The sequence below is a fragment of the Myxine glutinosa genome, chromosome 1 (assembly GCF_964187855.1).
Source record: "Myxine glutinosa chromosome 1, kmMyxGlut1.1, whole genome shotgun sequence".
Lineage (NCBI taxonomy): Eukaryota > Metazoa > Chordata > Myxini > Myxiniformes > Myxinidae > Myxine > Myxine glutinosa.
In genome coordinates this window covers 2067374-2086838 of record NC_136261.1, presented here as the reverse complement: position 1 = coordinate 2086838, position 19465 = coordinate 2067374, and the positions used below count along the sequence as shown (strand labels likewise).

The window sequence follows — 19465 nt, the reverse complement described above, 5'->3', positions numbered from 1 at the left end:
CTTCATTCTCGGTTGGTACGAAGGTGTGGAGGTTGAAAGAGGTGACAGTAAGGGAGGCATTAAAAGAGAGGACGGACGACACAACGCGCTAAAACGGATTCATGGCTGCCTTGACTGCAGCTCTCAGGTGAGAATATGGTTCAAGAGGTTGTTACCTTCACTCGCGAAGCGAAAAGCAGGATTAGGCATTTGGTTACGTACATGTGGAGTGTGTGTGGCGTACTTGTGGAGTGTGTGGCGACTGTGGCGTACTTGTGGAGTGTGTGGCATACTTGTGGAGTGTGTGTGTCATACTTGTGGAGTATGTGTGGTGTACTTGTGGAGTGTGTGTGGCGTACGTGTGGCGTACTTGTGGAGTGTGTGTGGTGTACTTGTGGCGTACGTGTGGAGTGTGTGTGGACTGTGGAGTGTGGAGTGTGTGTGGCGTACTTGTGGGTCCACACGGGTCCACAGGCAGATGACACAGCCTCAGTTTCTCGCAATACCGCGAAAACGCCTCAACGGGCAATCTATGGGCATAAACTGACAGGTCCGTCTGATCAAACGACAGCTTTCCCGCCATGTTGTTTGTGCCACCCAAGATGGCGGCCGGAACCGGTTGCCATGGACGACGCTCACGCGATGCAAGGCCTCTATCGGCTGGATATTGTCATTTATTGAAACGAAGACGTTTTGTCGGGTTCGTGTGAAGCAACCAGAAGGCCTAGAGAGCTGCGGGTGGTCTCGTTAGTTAAGCCTGGATCCTATCTCGTTTGTCATGAAGTTGTATGTGTCTGTGATAATCTGGTGGACTGGGAGAAGAGATCGTGGGAGACCATCGGCCTGTTAGACCACTTGCGCATGCGGTGTTGAGTGTTGACTCGATCGACGCATTGGAATGTTTGATGGTACGGCGAGGCGTGCCCGAGAACGAAATGGCAGTCTATAATATGCTTGAAGAACTTAATGATTTTCAGAATAAATACATTTTAAATTAACTTAAGCTTGTGTTCATTATTTAGAAAAAGGCCTACCAGTCCCATTGGCTGTCTTTAATTTCTCTCTGGACGGCACCACGGCAGATGAGGAGGACCGCAAGGCATGAGGACACAAAAAACAACACCTTTATATGTGCAATCCATGCTTTTCAAAAAAAACCGCATCGCCGCATCAATTCTGGAACTTTGGTCTGACCAGAGACCAGCAAAATATATTTTTTGGCCTATCCTGGATCACCTAAATAATTATTTTGGATCTTCTCCATTCTTTGTACCCCTCTTCTCACCTGTACAACTGTCTTACCAAGTTAGTTCATTGTACTGATTTTTTTCTTTTTAATTGTTGAGACCCAGTTTAGGGTGGAATGTTAACTAGGGTAGAAAATATGATCAGTGTGGATGGGGGTGGTGAACAACCTTCTTCAAGACAAGGAGGAAAGAACAAGATTGAATAAACTGAGGAAGTTGGTTCCATAGGTGAAAGAAAAGTGGAATACAAGAGTGTGGGTGAGCAGTGAGTCAGGATTTTGGAAGTTTCACCAGAAATGGGTTATTGGCAGACTGCATGTGGTCTGTAGAAACCAGTGGGAGTCAGATGGGAGCAGTGGGAGTTAGCGGTTGGTGCGAACAGAGTACGGAAATGGCAGAGGGTGAAAGACCAGAAACGAGTAGTTAGAAGACAGAGAGATATCATGGACCTATCTACGATGTGAGAGTGACAGGTCCAGAGACTCGGCTTCATCGTAGGAAATTCCAATGTTTGAGAGCCATGTTCTCCACATCATCAAAGCGTGAAGTAGGGGAGCTAGCACCAAGCAGAGAGCAGTATTCCATCAACCTGCAGGTAGTCAGGTTCACTATGTCAATAAATTATATTTCGTTAAAAATCATGGTAGATTAGCAAACCTATACATTTTTGGAAAGGTTATAGCATAAGGAAACTAAAAATCAATGTTTACATTTGGAGAGATACCTGTATGGTGGCCATTTTGGATTTTCAAAATGGCCACTGTAAAATACATATTTTGTTCTATTTCTGCCTCTAATTACCCTAAAAACTTTAAAAAATATACTAAACCTATATTTTCAGGGACAAGGAATCCAATGAAAGTATCAAATTAGTGCTATGGGGAATGGTAAGACACGAATCAAAGGTTTTGAATTGCAAAATACTGTCTTTATATTCGCGATGTTGCATAATCAAATACATGTTATCATTTTGTACAGGCAGTTAATAACATCAAAATGTGTCACAATAATTCATATCACCAAACATACACAGGCAGTCAGCAAAATCATATATACACATGCAGTCAGTATAACTTCACATCTACACAGGCAGTCAATGACAAAATATACACAGGCAGTCAATGGCATCAAACATACACGATTACAGAATATGCCATTTAGAGTTCGTCATCACTGTCCTGTGTGTCGTATCCGACAATATAGTCCGCATCGTTTTCACAGTCCGTTCCACACAAGCAAAGGTCAGTCAAATTGATTGGCAAATCGAATTGGTCGAATGGTCGATCGAATCGAATTCGATGAATCGAATCGAATCGAATTGGTCGAATGGTCGATCGAAACGATTGGTCGAATTGGTCGAATGGAATTGGTCGATTGGTCGAATTGGTCGAATTGGTCGGAATTGGCAAATGTAAACATTGATTTTCAGATTTTCCATGTAATAACGTTTCCAAAAATGTATAGGTTTTTCCTGATCTACCATGATTTTGAACGAAAAAACATAGTGAACCTGACTAAGGTGAAGGCCTGGATTTCCCTTGGTGAGACTTTGCATGACAGAGGATGCCCAGTCTGTGACTGTGGAGGCCAACTTAGAAATGTGGTTTACCCAGGAAAGATTATGTCTCATACTTTGGCTTAAAGTTTGAGTTACTGAACGTCTTTGAAAAATTGTTGTTGTTCTTGTTGTTGTATACAAAATGAAGTGAAGATTGTTAACTCTCTGCGAGTATGACGGGGTATCTCAAACCCGTTTTGCATGTTACTGACCATGTCTGAAGCCCTGCCGCACTAACGTAGGGTTAAGCAAGTACATGGGATTGTTTGCCAGATGGTTCTTTTGGCGTGAGATTTGCATGTCAGTATTGAAAGACATATTCCAAGTGTTTGACCACCTTGTGATTCTATCTAAGTCTGAAGAGGGGGGTGGGAGGAGGAAGAGGATGTAGCCTGCTTATCTATCTGAAGGATGAGGGATGTCACGAAGGGTGGAATCATCAGCAAATAGAATAGTTTCAGACATGGATGAAGCACTGGAACTATTGCACTGTATTTGCTCCTCCATTGGAACAAATGCATCTGGCTCTAAGTTACCATGAAGAAAGTTATTTGAAGTAAAATATATCGAGGTAAGTACAAAAGCACATGCTCCCATTCCTGTTATTTGTGCATCCTCTCATGTCATTGTTGGCTCGACGATTGGCTCAGATGTGATTTTGCCTTGCAGGAGAACTTTGTTTGAAGTTGTTTTTTCTGGAGGAGGCTGCTGAGGTGTATAGAGGCCTATTGGAGAGGAATCCAGACAACACAATTTACTATCGTGGCCTGGAATCTGCTCTCAAACCAGGTCAGCACTTTCCATTTAGATTTCCCACTGCCCCCATGTCTCATTTTCGGGTGGAGGGTGGAGTGGCCGGTATAAGTATACCCCATAATCACATTTTCGTGGGCGGAGGTATATATGCCCAAAATCATCCCCCCCACCTGCACCCCCCTCCCCACACACTCTCCCACCCCTATTTTGCGGGTGTTGCGTTCCTCGACTCCAGCCCAAAACTCAAATCCGCAGATTCTGAACCTGTTGTAACATGTTAAAATAGGGTTATGTTCCATCCCCTCCATTATTTCCCCGATCAACCCCCATCTGAAGCTCGACCCGGCACCAAGCTGAGTTCCCAATAAAATTTCATGCCCTTTTTGTGCTTTTACTGGAATGTGTTGGCTAAACAATAGCTGTAGTACAGTAGAAATAAAATAATTAAATTTAAAAATAATATGAGGTGGTGGTGTGAGGGTGAGGTGGCGTGTGGTGAGAGTGGGTCTTCATTTTGTTTTTCTGGTACACTGAATCACTTTAATTGAGGGGGCTTTTAGAGATGGGTACCCGGGAAAATAAATTTTTAATTGTCCAAATAAATATGGGTTTAGCAGACTTGGAGGTGGTGTGAGGCATGGCTGGTGACAACATCAATGATGTCATTTGTTAGACTATGATTTTGCATCATGATACCCAAAGTGTATGTAAGCTCAAAACTGCTGAGAGCTAAACCTCACTCAAAAAATACCATGTGATTGAGGTTTGCTCACCCAAGTCGACCTAATATGCACTGTACTATAATTACCTTGTGTAAATTGTATATCTGTGTACTATAATTATTTAGTGTAAATTATATGTGTGTACTATAATTAGTTAGTGTAAATTGTATTTGTGTACTATAATTACTTTGTGTTGATTGTTTATCTGTGTATTATAATTAATGACTGTAAATTATATTGTTACATTGGTGGGGGTAGGTTATGAAATACCTTGGTGAAGTCAGGATTGTGTAAATTAGCATGGACCGTGTTACGAGAAGATGAAGCCCACCTCGATGTAACTAATTATGGAATCTGTATAGAATAAGATCGTATTTGTGTCTCCATACGAGGGGTGGAGCTATGCTAATTCGGTAGGGCTAAAGGATAATTCCTAGCGTGTAATTGCCCCTGTGATTTTTCCCTTCTGTTTCATTTCATCAAAATTCGGCCAGCCAAGTAATCGGCCCCATTGTTAGGCCACATAAAAATTAAAAGTTGTTGAGCGTTCTTTTTTCTCAAAAGTTCAGGTAGGGAGGGAGGTTTTTATTTTTATTTTTTATATTTTTTTCCTACTTTCCATTGAGTTTTGTTGACATGGAAAAATATGAAATAAAGACTCCTTTCTCCTCAAAATGATTTTATTTCTTCATTCATCTCACAGATTTACAAACATTGCCCAAATCTCTATGAAACACAGTGTTTGTGTGATTTTGGATGATGTTGAATGTCCTAGCTAACCCCCGCTAATGTCCTGGCTAACCCCCGCTCTAGCAGGGAAAATGGCCTTTAAAATGCATGTTGTTGTGTGTGTTGTTGAATGTCCTAGCTGAGCTTGGTAGTGAAAGGGCAAGACACCTGTACATGTATATCCACCATGACATCGGAAAAACAGATAAACACCATGCCCTTGGCACCTTGAAACTATTGAGCATGTTGAACAAGATTTCTGCCACGCTTTGGTACTGGCTTTGCAGTACAAATGTTACATTGAGGGTATTGCCCTGCCTTTTCAACCAAATTCTACTCAGTACCACAGTGGATGCAGAGCATTTCATAGCCAGCAGAGTAGTACGCTAGTTCTATAGGGGAAGCACAGTTCAGATTGGCACGAACATAAAGATCAGCGAGTCTGGTGTCCTGTTCAGGATCGTCATCACCATTGTTGTTGATCTCCGTGAACACACTTCCACAGCTGTAGAGAATGGTGTCCATAGCAGCTTCAGCTTCATTCCGTTTCTGTAGCTTGACCTTCCGTGCTGCATAGACCAGTCTCCACTTGCCACAGTCATTGCATTGTAGAGTGATCCCGGAGTTCTTTGCCTGTTGTGCACTGGGGTTGAATGGACATCCGTGGCCTTTTTCTGGAGCTGCATTCTTGGATGGAAGATACTGTTCAGTAGTAGCAACCTGGAAGAGAATTACTTCGTTTTGAATTACAGCATATGCCAAGCTCTACGAAAGCTCTGGAAGAGAGAACATTTTATATCTAGATATCAATATATTGTCCTTGTGTGGGGATCCTTTCAGAGGCCTACTTCTGGGTAAATAAATTGCCCTCGGTATCCAAATGATGTACACACCTTTCCATACAAGTCTTCAAATGCCTTGTAACTACTGCCATCACCAGGGACAGGGTCTGGCAAGTGGTGCAACTGATTGAAGATCTCTAGAGGGCTCCTTGGAGGACCACACACATGACAGTCTGGTGCTGTACACTTCAGTATCGAGAACATATACTGCCGAACACAACAGTGAGTCTCCAGGAACTGACTGAGCTGGGGGTGTTGCTTCAAGTGTTGTTTGGTGCGTACATCCTGAGTAAGGGATTCATCTGCCTGCAAAATATAAAATGAGATGCACATTTTTAATACTGTTGCACATGATATTCAATTAAAAGCCCTTTTAGAAATATGGCATTTGAAACATTCTATACCTTAAGAACATTTTCCCAGAGTTGAGTTGTCTCTTCCTCAGTAACTGCCTCCTGTGTCTCGAATGGATGCTCTTTCAACCTCAGTCTGCGTATCACAGATGCAAGAAGATCTTTCAGTGGCTGAACACACTGGATGACTTCATCTTTAAGCTCCGGGGTCTTCTTAGCCTGTTCTCTGATAGATTTCAGCGAGCTGCACTTTTTCAGTTCAGCCTCATGAGGAACTTCTTCGCGCATGCAGCCAACGCCTTGAAATCCAATGTTCAGTATACTCGTAATGCGCTCCACTGGATTCTTCCAGCTGTGCTGTGGTGGTGTCCGTATCGCACATATGAAATCAAAGTCCATATCAATGAAGAGAGCAAGGAGTGACAGCTGAACAGACAAATATGTGAGGTGATGGTCGGGGCCTCCATCGGTATATAGCAGTAGAACAGGCTTCACTTGGCCAAGTGTTTTCAAAAGTGCCTGCAATTCAGTCATGTAGCGTATGGCCGAGGAAGGCTGAAATGCATTCTTCTTGAGAATGACAAAAACCCTTCCCCTATGGAATGTTTCCTCAATAGTCTCTGGTATATCGATCAAGAGTGCGACGCTAGGAGAGAGACTCAACCGAGTAAAGTCATGGTCACTCACAGCCAGCGTTTTCCCCATAGAGACAAGAACTTCTTTTCCACGTTCAACAGAAGCAACTGGGCAGTTTGGCTCCCCAACTTTGACAGTATGCTTGTCATCCATACTCACAAAACAAGCATAGTCTCTGAATTTGATTGAGAATTCCTTTTCATAACGAAAAAGTGCGGAGGCATAGTGGGCATCAACGTGATTGGAGCGAAACTGTCGTGCTTGAATCATATACTTTATTTTAAGCTTCCCAGTGTATCGACTAGCAGTCTTTGCGCAGGGCCTCCTCGGCCAAAACTGTATCCTTAGCCACTGAATGCTTGGGATTGGGGTTCCCTCAGGACATCTATTGGACACTTCTCGGTGTAAGTCCGGAACACTCAATGCAGTGGCCAAGTGTGTGATGGTATCTTCACCAGTTACATTGTCATGCCTTCGGTCATCAACTGCAGTTTCAACAGCACTATTGATGTATCTTTGGCACTGATCCAAAAACACACCAAACTGCTCGGGGCGTCCACTGTTGTTGCTTCTCAAATCCCAGATGATATCAGGATCTTCCTCATCCAGAAGACGCTGAATCCTTTTGTCTACTTCAGCTTGGCTACGCGTGTCTGCAGCTGAGCTGTCTCCAGTAAGCCTATGGTATGCTTCTCGAAGAAATGCTGCCTTCACATTAATTGGCTTAATACCAAAACACTGAACGAATTCTCTTCGCATAGCCCTGGAGTGATACGTTGGAAAGTCCTTGGCCAGATCCTTTGAAATGCCACTAGCTCTGTTCAAAATGTCCTCAGTGTCACTAAATTCAGAGACTTTCCACATGAAATGAAGGTGAGTTGGACCAGAGCCTGAATGAGTATAGAGAACTGCTCTACATGGTACTTTCATTTCTGCAATATACTCATGGCGGCGGCGACGATCTGTAGGTCCCAAGTCATTTAGGCAAATCGGTTTGTTTTCCTCAGATATCAGAAGAAGATCATGAACTGGTTTGTATCTGGCAGCAAGAGTAGGCACGATGACTGGGGACCTCGGCAGCAACCTGTAATTGTCATTCTCCTTTGGACAGACAGACATGAATCTGAGATGGTCTTCCCTCACCTGCGAGAGATACATATTTATTTTTAAAAGCAGTCATGTTGCTATGCTATCACCAACAGTGACTAAAGTAACAGAACCCACATCAAACCAATCACTAAGTGACTTGTCCAAGAACCCACATCAAACCATTTACTATACCTGGGTACTGGGTACTACAATAGCTTGTTTTCCTGGTATTGTTTAGTTAAAACTACAGCAGCGCCATCTACAAAACTGAATTCACCAAACGATATAAATTTATTCTGCCTATACATGCTTCCTAAAAAACAATGCCACCTATTGGCAGTAGTTCCTTGTGACGTCATTTAAGGATCACTAAGCATTGCCTACTTGGTGACAGTGGCGGCGCTTCAAACTGACTCAAACTTGGCCTAAATGTGCAATTTACACATTAATATTTAGTGACAGACTGGCTCATTCATTCTCTACAAAATATTATGTTTTATTTTAGTGTAACCAGGGTAACTGGACCATAATACGCCCTACCACAGTGGGAGTGACTTAGTCCAAATCAGCTGATCTAGCCTAGTCCCTAAACTGATAAACATTTCAATTATCAGTGCTGTTTTAACGGTATTAAATGAGCAATATCAAAATTTATAGTGAAATAAATATACTTTTTATCACCTTCATCTCTAGTATATCAAGTATAAAACAGATCTTCCAACATACAGCTGACATTGCTGATGCATTGTAAACAATCATAATGTTGCATGTCTTGTCCTTTCTGTTAGTTCCAAACTCGATATTAATAGAGGGCAGCACAATTTAATATAGGAAGCATGTATACTCACTCGTTTTGTATGTTCCAACTGGTAGGCACTGTACTTGCGTAGACTTCCAGCGAACGAGAGTATAGCTGCATGAACGGTCTTCCAAGAGTCTTTCTTCAAGTACGAAGACATGGCCAAATTGAAAAGTATATCGCTATGTGATTTAACTTCTTCTTGTCGGAGGAACGATGAATCAATTTTCCTCTTCTTCTGTAGTTCTGGCATTCTGTAGTTGCTGAACTGTTCAAAGGAAATTGGGATGGCGCAACCACGTTGCTTCAAAGTGTCATGGTTTCTGTCAACATACCAGAGACTCTCGGCCAGGGTATTGACAAAGGACAATCCAAGGGAGCTGACACTGTCGGCACTCCAACCCAACTTATTGCTTTGAAGCCACTGGATAATGTCATTCTTCAAGTTGTTCTTCTGTGGCAGCTGAGTGAGCGGGAATATAGGTGGCAGGCAAGTACAAGAAGCATCATCACGGGCAGCATTCATGAGGACACTAAAAACAGTTGGTCGACTATCGGGTTCCATCCTGTGATCCGTGGCCGTGTCTGCAGCCAACACAAATTTGAGAAATGAGCCAAGAGTCTTTGTCACATCAGAAACTGTGCAAGCTGGTGAAACTTTTGTCATGTCAGTTTTACTGGGGCCGGCGAATACTTTGACAAAAGTACTGCGTGTATAGTCAGGCAATGGCTCCCTAACCCCATCATACTTGCCGTCTGAGAACTCTGCATAGAAGTCCGAGATTGTAACATCCAACTCGATATTGCACGCAAACCAGTCCTTCACCGTCTTGGAAGAGCCCTCACGGGCTATTAATGCAATCACAATAGGCATTTCAAGCCGATTCTAGCACGAATCAATACAGATTTCAGCGGGAAAAATCTCACACAATAGCCGCCATGAATGGCCAACGTAAAATGGGTGAAGTTGCCCGAGGCACTTGCGATGCTCTGCGCAGCACGCACTGCGCATGCGGTGCAGAACGGCGCCAAATTTGAATGTGAAAATATCGTTTTTTATGATTTTTTTCAAAATTAAAAATTAAAAAAAGTTTCGGGTCGGGTGTGTTTCGTAGGGTCGGGCGGGGACGATCAACAACTCTTTTTTTTATCTGGCCTTACAACAATGGCCATTAAACCGACTGCTGAAAGCACCCAGCATATTCCATCGGGCAAGTAAACCCCGCCCCACGACCGCCGACGTCATCCGAACATTCCCGAATGGCGGCTAGACTCCGCCTTGAGGACTAATAATGGAGAAACCACGCCCCGAGCTTCGTGACTGGTTAAGGAGCCTAGTGATGATGTAATGGGATGTCATGATTGGTCGGGGAGTCAGCGAGGGACAAAGGAGGATGCATCCTTCCCCCTCTTTCATCCTTCCCTCTCTCTCTGGTCCTGGTGTGCGTGGCGAGCAGTAGCATTTTCCTCTCTCTCTCAAACTGGCAGTCGGACCAGGCAGTCACATTTTCCTCTCTCTCTCGAACTGCCAGTCGGACTAGACAGTCACATATTCCCCTCTCTCTCGAACTGCCAGTCGGACCAGGCAGTCGTATTTTCCTCTCTCTCTCTCGAACTGGCAGTCGGACCAGGCAGTCACATTTTTCTCTCTCGAACTGGCAGTCGGACCAGGCAGACACATCTCTCTCTCTCTCTCTCTCTCTCTCTCTCTCTCTCTCTCTCTCTCTCTCTCTCTCTCTGTCTCTGTCTCTGTCTCTGTCTCTCTCTCGTCGTTGGTGAGTCATGCATGGGTGTAGCATCATGGTGGCTGTGCCTGTTGAGCTGTGAGTTCTCTGTCGTGTTGGTTGGTTTTCCTATCCCCCATTTCCCTCCCTTGTGTCCTTGTTTATGCTTGTAAAGTTTCCCCTGTGGGTCCTTTCATTGTTGAGACAAGAGAGAGGGAGAGAGAGCACACGGTAGGTGGTGTTCGGTTGCCTTTTTTTCGAACCTCCGGGTTTGAGGCCTGGCCTCTATTTTGCCGTGTTTTCCTAGTCCAGGCAGCGGTGTTTCGCTCCTCGAAACGGTTCTTGGACCACATCCATTAGTTTTGGTTTTACCTCCACTTGCCGGTGGTGCTTGTGGTTGGTATCGTTTTGTTGATTTCTCATCTTGTATTTATTTAATTTACGTTCGCTATGGCAAACGATTGTTTGAGGAATAGAATGTACGAGTCGCTCACTCGCAAGCATGGGCTGGTGTGCGATCCTCCAAGTGAGGTAAAGATGGAGCAAGTGCTTCTAGCAATCGGAAAAAGCGTCGGCTCACATAATATCCGTGCAGCCTCTCGAATGAACAAGAAGGTGGTTGTGTTTGTATCGGAGGTGCACATGGTGAACTCCGTTGTGGAGCAAGGCCTTCTCATAGAACCCGACCTGTTTCTCGTGGTTTCCCCATTAGATACACCTGCGGTGAGGGTCAATGTGTCTAATGTCCCTCCCTTTGTTAAAGGTGAGGACGTGTGTGCTCAATAGAGCAAGTTCGGTACGATCCTATCAAAAGTGACAATGGTGCCGATACACTCGGCAAGGGGTGAATTTCGACACGTGATGACTTTTAAAAGGGTCGTTTACATGATATTGCCCGAAAATGTGCAAAAGCTCAATGTAGTTTTGCATGCAAAGATTAATGGCCATACTTATAGAATGTATGCCTCCACGGACGTCATGGCATGCTATGGGTGTGGAGCTTACAGACACATAAAGAGTTCCTGTCCCGGTTTGGTGAAATCATTAGAAAATCGAGACCAGGTGATTGCAGATTCTCCTCCCTCCCCACCTAATGGGGCGGATGATATCGTAGACTCCTCCCCACGACCTTATGGTGATCGGGAAACAGTTGACTCCTCCCCCTCACCTACTGAGATACGTGGAATGGTAGACCCCTCGCCACAACCAATGGGTGAACAGGAAACAGTAGACCACTCCTCCCTACCTGCTGGTGTGACAAAAGTGGTTGATCCCTTTCCTACTGTACAGGACTGTATGGATGACAATATGGAAGGGTTCGTAACAGTTGCTCGTAAAAAAGGACATAAACGGTCATGTCCCGTCGTGAAGGATGCAAGCGCAGTACAACTACAAAGTAAGGTACTTGTTGTGTCAAATGTGTCGCCGAGCTTGCAAGATGGAGCTGGTGTCGAGAATCCCTGTTTGGGATTGCAAACTGAACCGGAACCAGGTTTAAATCTAAGCAATTCGTTTGCACCACTTGCCGAACTGTTTGAGGGTTCTGAGTGTGATATAGACATCGAGAATCCTCGTGCATCTCAGGAGGACACAAGTGGTGATATTGATAAACCTGATGTCTTACATGACATTAATGTAATGGTCACAAAGGTGGGCGCAGGGATGACCAGGTGTAATGATAAAACAGATAAGTCAGACAGCCCCTCAGAAGAAACCTGTAAGCCTACACGTTTCAAACAAAATAAAAGGGATGATAAGAAGGAAGCTGCATGTGACGATGAGCAGCTAAACATGAATGAAAACGATATCCATGTTTCTGATCCTGGGGAGATTTGTGCCTCAGAAATAAGTTTGCATCAGGAAGAGAATGACAAAGATGATGCGTTTGATTTTGATGAACCCTACTCTACCCCGTCAGGTAGTGGGTTTTGTGCCCAAGAGGATGAGTATGGGGACACTGTAGTTACAGAACCCAAACCTACATGCTTTTCTAAAAACTACTAGAAACATGATTCGTGAACCCCAGCAAGTTGGGATCTCAGAACCTCAATTTCAGCGGTTGAGGAAGTGTGCCACTAAGGCAGGAAAAGAACTCCAAGAGGAGGAAAATTAATAAAGAATAAATGAAGGTAACGTCTCTCAACATAAATGGAGGACGCAGCTGTATGCGGCGTCTGGAGGTGTTACAACTATTTGAGAAAGAAAAGATTGATATTTTCATGTTACAAGAGACACACATCAACCAATCTTGTGAAGACGAGTGGCGCAGAATGTTTAAAGGGTGCCATGTTTTCTCCAGTGCGGTTGAAGAAGCTAAAGCGGGTTGGCAATAATCTTGCATCCTCGCCTTCAACCATCTGAGATTCACTATAGAGAGATTTGTAAGGGTTTCTTGATGGTGGTGGATTTTATTAGCAGCAATCAAAAGGTTAGCATTATTAATGTGTATTGCACCAGTGATAGCGCTGAAAGGGCTATATTTCTTCCAAAATTAGCGGATTGTTTAAGCACTGTTGATTTGACTTGTTTAATTTGTATGGGGGGAGACTATAATTGCACACTCAATCCTCGACTGGACAGGAACACTCCTGAGCCACATCCACCCAGTGCAAAGTCCTTGGCACAACTTGTGAAAAAATCCAAACTTAGAGATGTATGGCGATTACAAAATCCAAACACCCGTCAATATACATGGGTGTGCTGTGCAAAAAAACCAGTTAACCATGGGTCGACTGGACAGATTGTACGTGAACCAAGGAATGGTGAATCTGGTTAAGAGAACATGTATAACTCCATCTGGCTTTTCTGATCACCATATGATTGCAATGGATTGTATGTTACCCTATTATTGCTGTAAGAGTGTACACTGGAATTTCAATGTGAAATTGTTACAAGATGAACATTTTAAAAATGCCTTCAGACTGGTATGGGAAGGATTAGAAAAGAAAAAGTGTTCTTATGTCAATATGCGACAGTGGTGGGACTGTACCAAGTCACAAATTCGGATTTTCTGCCAACAATATTGCTCGTATGCCACCAGTAATACATCTGGGTTGATAAGTGCTCTAAAAGCAGATGTACTTAAATATGAACAAGAAGCTGGAACATCTTTGGGAAGTGACCAATATCAGCAGCTGATAGAAAAAAAGACCCTGCTGGCCGAACTGGTCAAAGAGCGTGCGGCGGGAGCAATGATTCACCTGCGGATGAGCATAATACACCTAGAGACTCCAAACAAAGATTTCTTCAAAATGCAGAAGGCTGCCAACACTTCTCGGCAGATGCAGAGTCTACGCTCTTCCGACGGTGTTCTGACTTGCCAGAGTGACATTAAACATTCACTGCAAGAGTTTTACTCAAACTTGTTTACTCCAAGAACGGTGGATAAAACGATGGCAAATGAGATGATTGAACTTCTCCCATCTCTTTCTGAAGAGCAGCAACTCCAACTGGAATGTGACATTTCTCTGGAGGAGCTCACAACAGCAGTGAAACGACTCGAAGACGGCAAGGCCCCCAGAATTGACAGACTTCCTGCTGAATTTTACAAAGTTTTTTGGAATGTTCTGAGTCCTGCTTTAATTGAGATTTTTCACGAGAGCCTAAATCAGGGGGAATTGCCCCTGAGCTGCAGAAGAGCTGTCTTATGTCTTCTTCCCAAGAAAGGGGATTTGCAGCAGATTACAAACTGGCGGCCTGTGTCATTGTTAAATACTGACTATAAGATTGTGTCAAAAATGCTTGCAATGCATCTTAAAAAGGTCATCTCGTTCTGAGTTGGGAATGACCAAATGTATTGCATACCTTAACGATCCATGTATGACAGTATTTTCTTGGTTCGAGACTTGATTACTATCGGTCAAACTGCGTCGCACGCTTTTGGGTTATTACTCCTTGATCAGGAGAAAGCTTTTGACAGTGTGGATCACTCATTTTTGTTTGCAGTTCTTACTAAAGCAGGATTTGGAGAAAAATTCATTTCTTGCATAAAACTTTTATACAACAATGTATCATGCCTGCTAAAAGTAAATAACAGTCTGTGTCCTCCTTTCCCCTTTCAGCGTGGCATCCATCAGGGCTGTCCACTGTCAGGCATGTTGTACACACTGTCCATCGAACCCTTACTGGCTCTCCTTCGTACCACCTTATCTGGTTTGTCCTTGTCAAACAATTCCAAAATTGTTACGTCAGCATATGCAGACCTGTGTGTTGTGGTTAAAAACCAGGAAGATGTTTTTGAGCTATCCTGGTGTTTTGCCAAATTTGAACTTGCTTCATCAGCAAGAGTAAATTGGAACAAGAGTGTAGCTCTTTCTCTGTACCCAGATACCCTATCTGGGTCACAGGCTTCACATATGGTTCCCCCAACTCTTCCGGGAGGAATGTTATGGAAAACGGATGGGTTTAAATACTTAGGCATCCATTTGGGAACTACAAGCTATATGAAGAAAAACTGGGATGGTTTCCTAGATAACATTAAGCAGAAACTATCAAAGTGGAAAGGGATGCTCCATATCTTGTCACTTAAGGCACGGGTAACGATAATAAACAACCTGGTGCTTCCAATCATATGGCATAAGATCATAGCACTCCAGCCTCTTCAAGCTCTGATCACCAACATTCAGAGGGGTCTAGTTGACTTCTTCTGGGGAGGCCACCACTGGCTTAAGCCAGATGTGTTGTGCAGACCACGTAATTCAGGTGGTCAAAACCTGGTGCACATCCCTAGTCGAATAATGGCTTTTCGGCTAATGACAATAAAACGTCTGCTGTACAGCGAGGTTGTGCCCTGGCGTCCTCTCACGAATACCTTGCTCAGGCAAGTAGGTGGAATGGACGATGACTGGGAACCTTTCCTTATGGACTTGAAGCAGGTCGATAGAGCTCGGCTCCCTGCATTTCATCGGTCTCTCCTGAATGCCTGGCAAGCTCTAGGAGTGCAGCGGTTGGAGATCTCTTGTGATCCCAGGAGGTTTGTGCATGAGCCATTGTTCCAAAACTCATTATTCGCTGAAGTATCTACCAGCCGAGCTTTTATGGAACATTTTACGAACAATGGGATTAATAAAGTGCGAGATCTTATGGAGCTATCCTTGAAGCGATGGTTGTCTGCCAGCGCTGTTTCTGGAAAAATTGGCCTGCGTTCAATTAGAATAGTGAGCAGGGTCATAAAGATTGTATCCCAGACTTTTAAAGATTTAAATATTGGGTGGAATGGGGTAAATGAAGAAGTAGATTTTCGTTTAACCTTCCCTGAACTCTCAGTCACTGCCCAGGAACAACATGGTGTGTCTTCTTCTAACAGCGAAGAATCCGGTGTGTTCCACATCATGGGAAAAAGGGCAATGTATAGAATTTGTCTGGAGGTGTGCTCACCTGGTTGTGCAGCACCCTTAAGGAACAAGTGGAAAGAGTTTTTACCTGCAGGAGCATTTCTCACTCCAAATTGGGATGAAATGTACAGGTGTCCGACTGTCGGACGTACAGGAGACCTAAATTGGAGACTGGTCCATCACGCCCTGGCCACACAGGTGTTAGTTCAGAAGTTTAACCCTGCTGTGTCTAATTTATGTCCTTTTTGTGGTAATGTTGAGCATTTGTATCATGCGTTTATTGAGTGCAAGAGATTGTCATCTCTGTTTCTGTATCTGAGCCGAATCTTTTGTAAATTCAAAATTGTTTTTTCTGTTACAATCTTTGTTTACGGACTTGCATGTAATACAAGGAAAAACTCTGTGATTTTGCTTTTGAATTTTTTGCTTGGAATTGCTAAGCTTGCAATTTATAAAACCAGAAAAGCCAGATTAGGTAGTGGAAAAAATGAAAATGCACTTTTTTGTTTCATAGGGATGGTGTCAGCACGTATGAAGCTCGAACATGCTTATCATGTAAACATGGGGAACCTTCTTGTGTTTGAACAGTTATGGGGCATGGGGGGGTGTTTTGTGCAAATGCATTGGAAATGAGGTTGTGATTTGTATGTAAAGTGGAGTTGGAATACTTTGGTTTTATACTTTTATAATAAAAGGACACAAAAGTCAAAGTGTCTCTCTCTCTCTCTCGCTCTCTCTCTCTCTCTCTCGCTCTCTCTCTCTCTCGAACTGGCAGTCGGACCAGGCAGTCACATTTTCCTCTCTCTCTCTCAAACTGGCAGTCGGACCAGGCAGTCACATTTTCCTCTCTCTCTCTCGAACTGGCAGTCACATTTTCCTCTCTCTCTCTCTCTCTCTCTCTCGCTCTCTCTCTCTCTCTCTCTCTCTCTCTCGAACTGGCAGTCGGACCAGGCAGTCGCATTTTCCTCTCTCTCGAACTGGCAGTCGGACCAGGCCGTCACATTTTCTTCTCTCTCTCGTACTGGCAGTCGGACCAGGCAGTCACATTTTCCTCTCTCTCTCGAACTGCCAGTCGGACCAGGCAGTCGCATTTTCCTCTTTGTCTCTCTGTCTCTCTGTCATGGTCACGTGAGAGAACGGCTGCGCTTCGTGCCGTGCCCTTTGCTGGAGTGAGTTCGGAGCTGTGGTGGAATGTGGAAAGATGGTGCAGACTGAGGGAGGCGCTCTTGTCTGCTTTCCTCACACCGGCGGCTGGCTGTGGGTGCGACTTCGCGCCAACGCGTGCTTTTCCGTGCGGTGACACGAGACCCGTTCGATGACCACCAGGCTTTCGAGGGCTGTTTGGGGACGCCAGGCTGAGTACCAGCCAACGCACCACACAAACACATTTTCTTTTATTTGTCTTCCCTTGTCGTGTCTCTGTGTCCGTTGGAGGGTCCCTCAGTGAGAATTTAGTTTTACCTCACTACTTATTTCATTTTTATTGTCCTGAATTCTTCATTTTATTAAATCCTTTAATTGTTGAATTTCAATTTCTTGTATTGTGAATTTTGCTATCTCATATTTGTGTTTGTGGGTCGAGTAATAAACCCTGTGGCGGCCGTCCGATTAGATAAGGCTTCGGGCCTTTCCCGCGCGCACCAAAGACAATGCCGCCAAGTTTCGAAATACGCCTCGGAGTTTAAACGTGCGGCTTTCTGTCACCCAGGGGTCTTGACACCGGGGACACAACCATATGTATGTTCTATAATTACTTAGGGTAAATTGTATGTGTGTATTATAATTAATTCGTGTGAATTGTATGTGTGGGTTCTATTTTCATCAGTGTAAATTATGGGTGTGTACTACAATTAATTTGTGTAAATTGTAAATCTTTGTATAATAATTAATTTGTGTCAATTTTATACGTATGTTTGATACAACAACAACAACAACATGCATTTTAAAGGCCATTTTCCCTACTAGAGCGGGGGTTGGCCTTGCGGTCCCCATGACGATCTTTTCCATTTTGCCCTATTTTCTGCATCTCTCCTTGTTAACCCCCTTGCCCGCATTTCTTCTTCCACCATCTTTAGCCAAGTCTTTCTCGGTCTTCCCCGTCCTCTACTTCCTTCTACTTTCATTTCCATCACTCTTCTCAACCAGTCACTTTCATCCTTCCTCAACACATGACCAAACCATCTCAACCTGTTCCTCTTCACAGCATCAATCACAGGCTCTATTCCCATCATCTTTCGCAATTCATCATTTGTCTTCCTCTCTCTCAACGATACTCCGCACATCCGTCGAACCATTCGCATTTCCAGCCTTTCCAACCTTCGTTGCTGCTCTACGTTCATTACCCATGGCTCGCTCCCATAAATCATAACACTTCTCACACATGCAGCATACACCTTTCCCTTCAGCTTCAACGACACTCCCCTCATCATCAGCACGCCACTCAGTTCCCGAAACTTCTTCCATGCACATCTCACTCGAGCAACCGTTGCTGAGTCTGATCCACCTTCTCCATTCAGCATGTCTCCGAGGTAGCAAATGCTTTCACACCTTCCAGCTTCATGCCGTCTCCAAGATCCAACTCAACATTTCCTCCATCTGCAGCTCCCTCTGTGCACACCTTACATTTGAATGTAGCTGCCACACTGGTTAATGACCCTCTCAGACCACTACATTTTTGATGAACCCACTCAGCGCACATTGTACATTGAATGGAGTTCACTCCGACACCCTTCCTACACACAGCACAGGGCCACTTCCCAGTTCTTTCCACCTGCCCACATGCTTTACCACTTGCCATCACCTTCGTCTTTCCGATATTCACCTTCAGACCTTTTGTCTCCATACATTCCTTCCACTTGTTCATCTTTTCCTTCAGTCTATCCATACTTTCCGCAATCAACACCAGATCATCTGCATACAACAACTCCCACGGTAAACCCTCCTTTACGTTCTGAGCCAGCACCTCCATCACAGCTACAAATAGTAGTGGACTTAGTACCGACCCCTGATGCACTCCCACCTTCACCTCAAACTCACCACTGTTCCCGTCCTTCGTCCTTACAGCTGTGCGCGCTCTTTTGTACATTGCCATCACTACTCTGATCAACCATTCTTCCACTCCTAACTTCCTCAATGCCCATGTCAATATTTTGCGTGGAACCCTATCGAATGCTTTCTCCAGATCAACAAACCCAAGAAACAACTTCTCCCTCTTCTGCATGTACTTCTCCTGCAACTGCCTCACAATGAAAAGCGCGTCTGTCGTTCCTCTTCCTGGCATAAATCCAAACTGCATTTCGTCGATCTTCACTTTCTTCCTTATCCTCCTCTCCAACACCCTTTCCAATACCTTCATTCCATGCTCCAATAACTTTATCGCTCGGTACGAGCCACACTCCAGAGGGTCACCTTTCCCCTTGTATAGAGGGACGAGGGTACTCAGTTCCCAATCCACTGGAATGGGGCGTTCTTTCACCACCAGATTACAGATCTCTGTCATTCTCTTCACACCCCAACTTCCTGCTGCCTTCAACATATCTCCCACAACTCCCGTCGGCCCTCCCGCTTTTCTACCCTTAATTGCTTTTATCGCTTCCTCAACTTCCTTCTCAGTTATCTTCTCTGCCGGTCCCAAAACTGGGTTACTCTCTATGTTGCCATCCCATTCATTCTCTGTATTCAACAGCATTTCCATATAT

The 19465-nt window shown here is 44.2% G+C and overlaps 2 protein-coding genes across 2 annotated transcripts in view; one reads left to right on the top strand and one right to left on the bottom strand.

The window, feature by feature from the left end:
• LOC137418021 (N-alpha-acetyltransferase 15, NatA auxiliary subunit) overlaps nucleotides 1-19465 on the top strand; it is a 132685-nt gene that overhangs the window by 79065 nt on the left and 34155 nt on the right. Inside the window, exon 7 of the mRNA XM_078776060.1 lies at nucleotides 3454-3573. Within this exon, the coding sequence (XP_078632186.1) occupies nucleotides 3454-3573 (120 nt within the window). The remainder of the gene's footprint in view (nucleotides 1-3453; nucleotides 3574-19465) is intronic.
• On the bottom strand, nucleotides 5257-6103 carry LOC137418022 (uncharacterized). The gene is made up of 2 exons (XM_068103988.2): nucleotides 5885-6103; nucleotides 5257-5711 (listed from the first exon to the last, which is right to left on the bottom strand). The coding sequence occupies exons 1-2, from the start codon at nucleotides 6035-6037 to the stop codon at nucleotides 5325-5327; spliced, it is 540 nt and encodes a 179-aa protein (XP_067960089.2). The 5' UTR covers nucleotides 6038-6103; the 3' UTR covers nucleotides 5257-5324.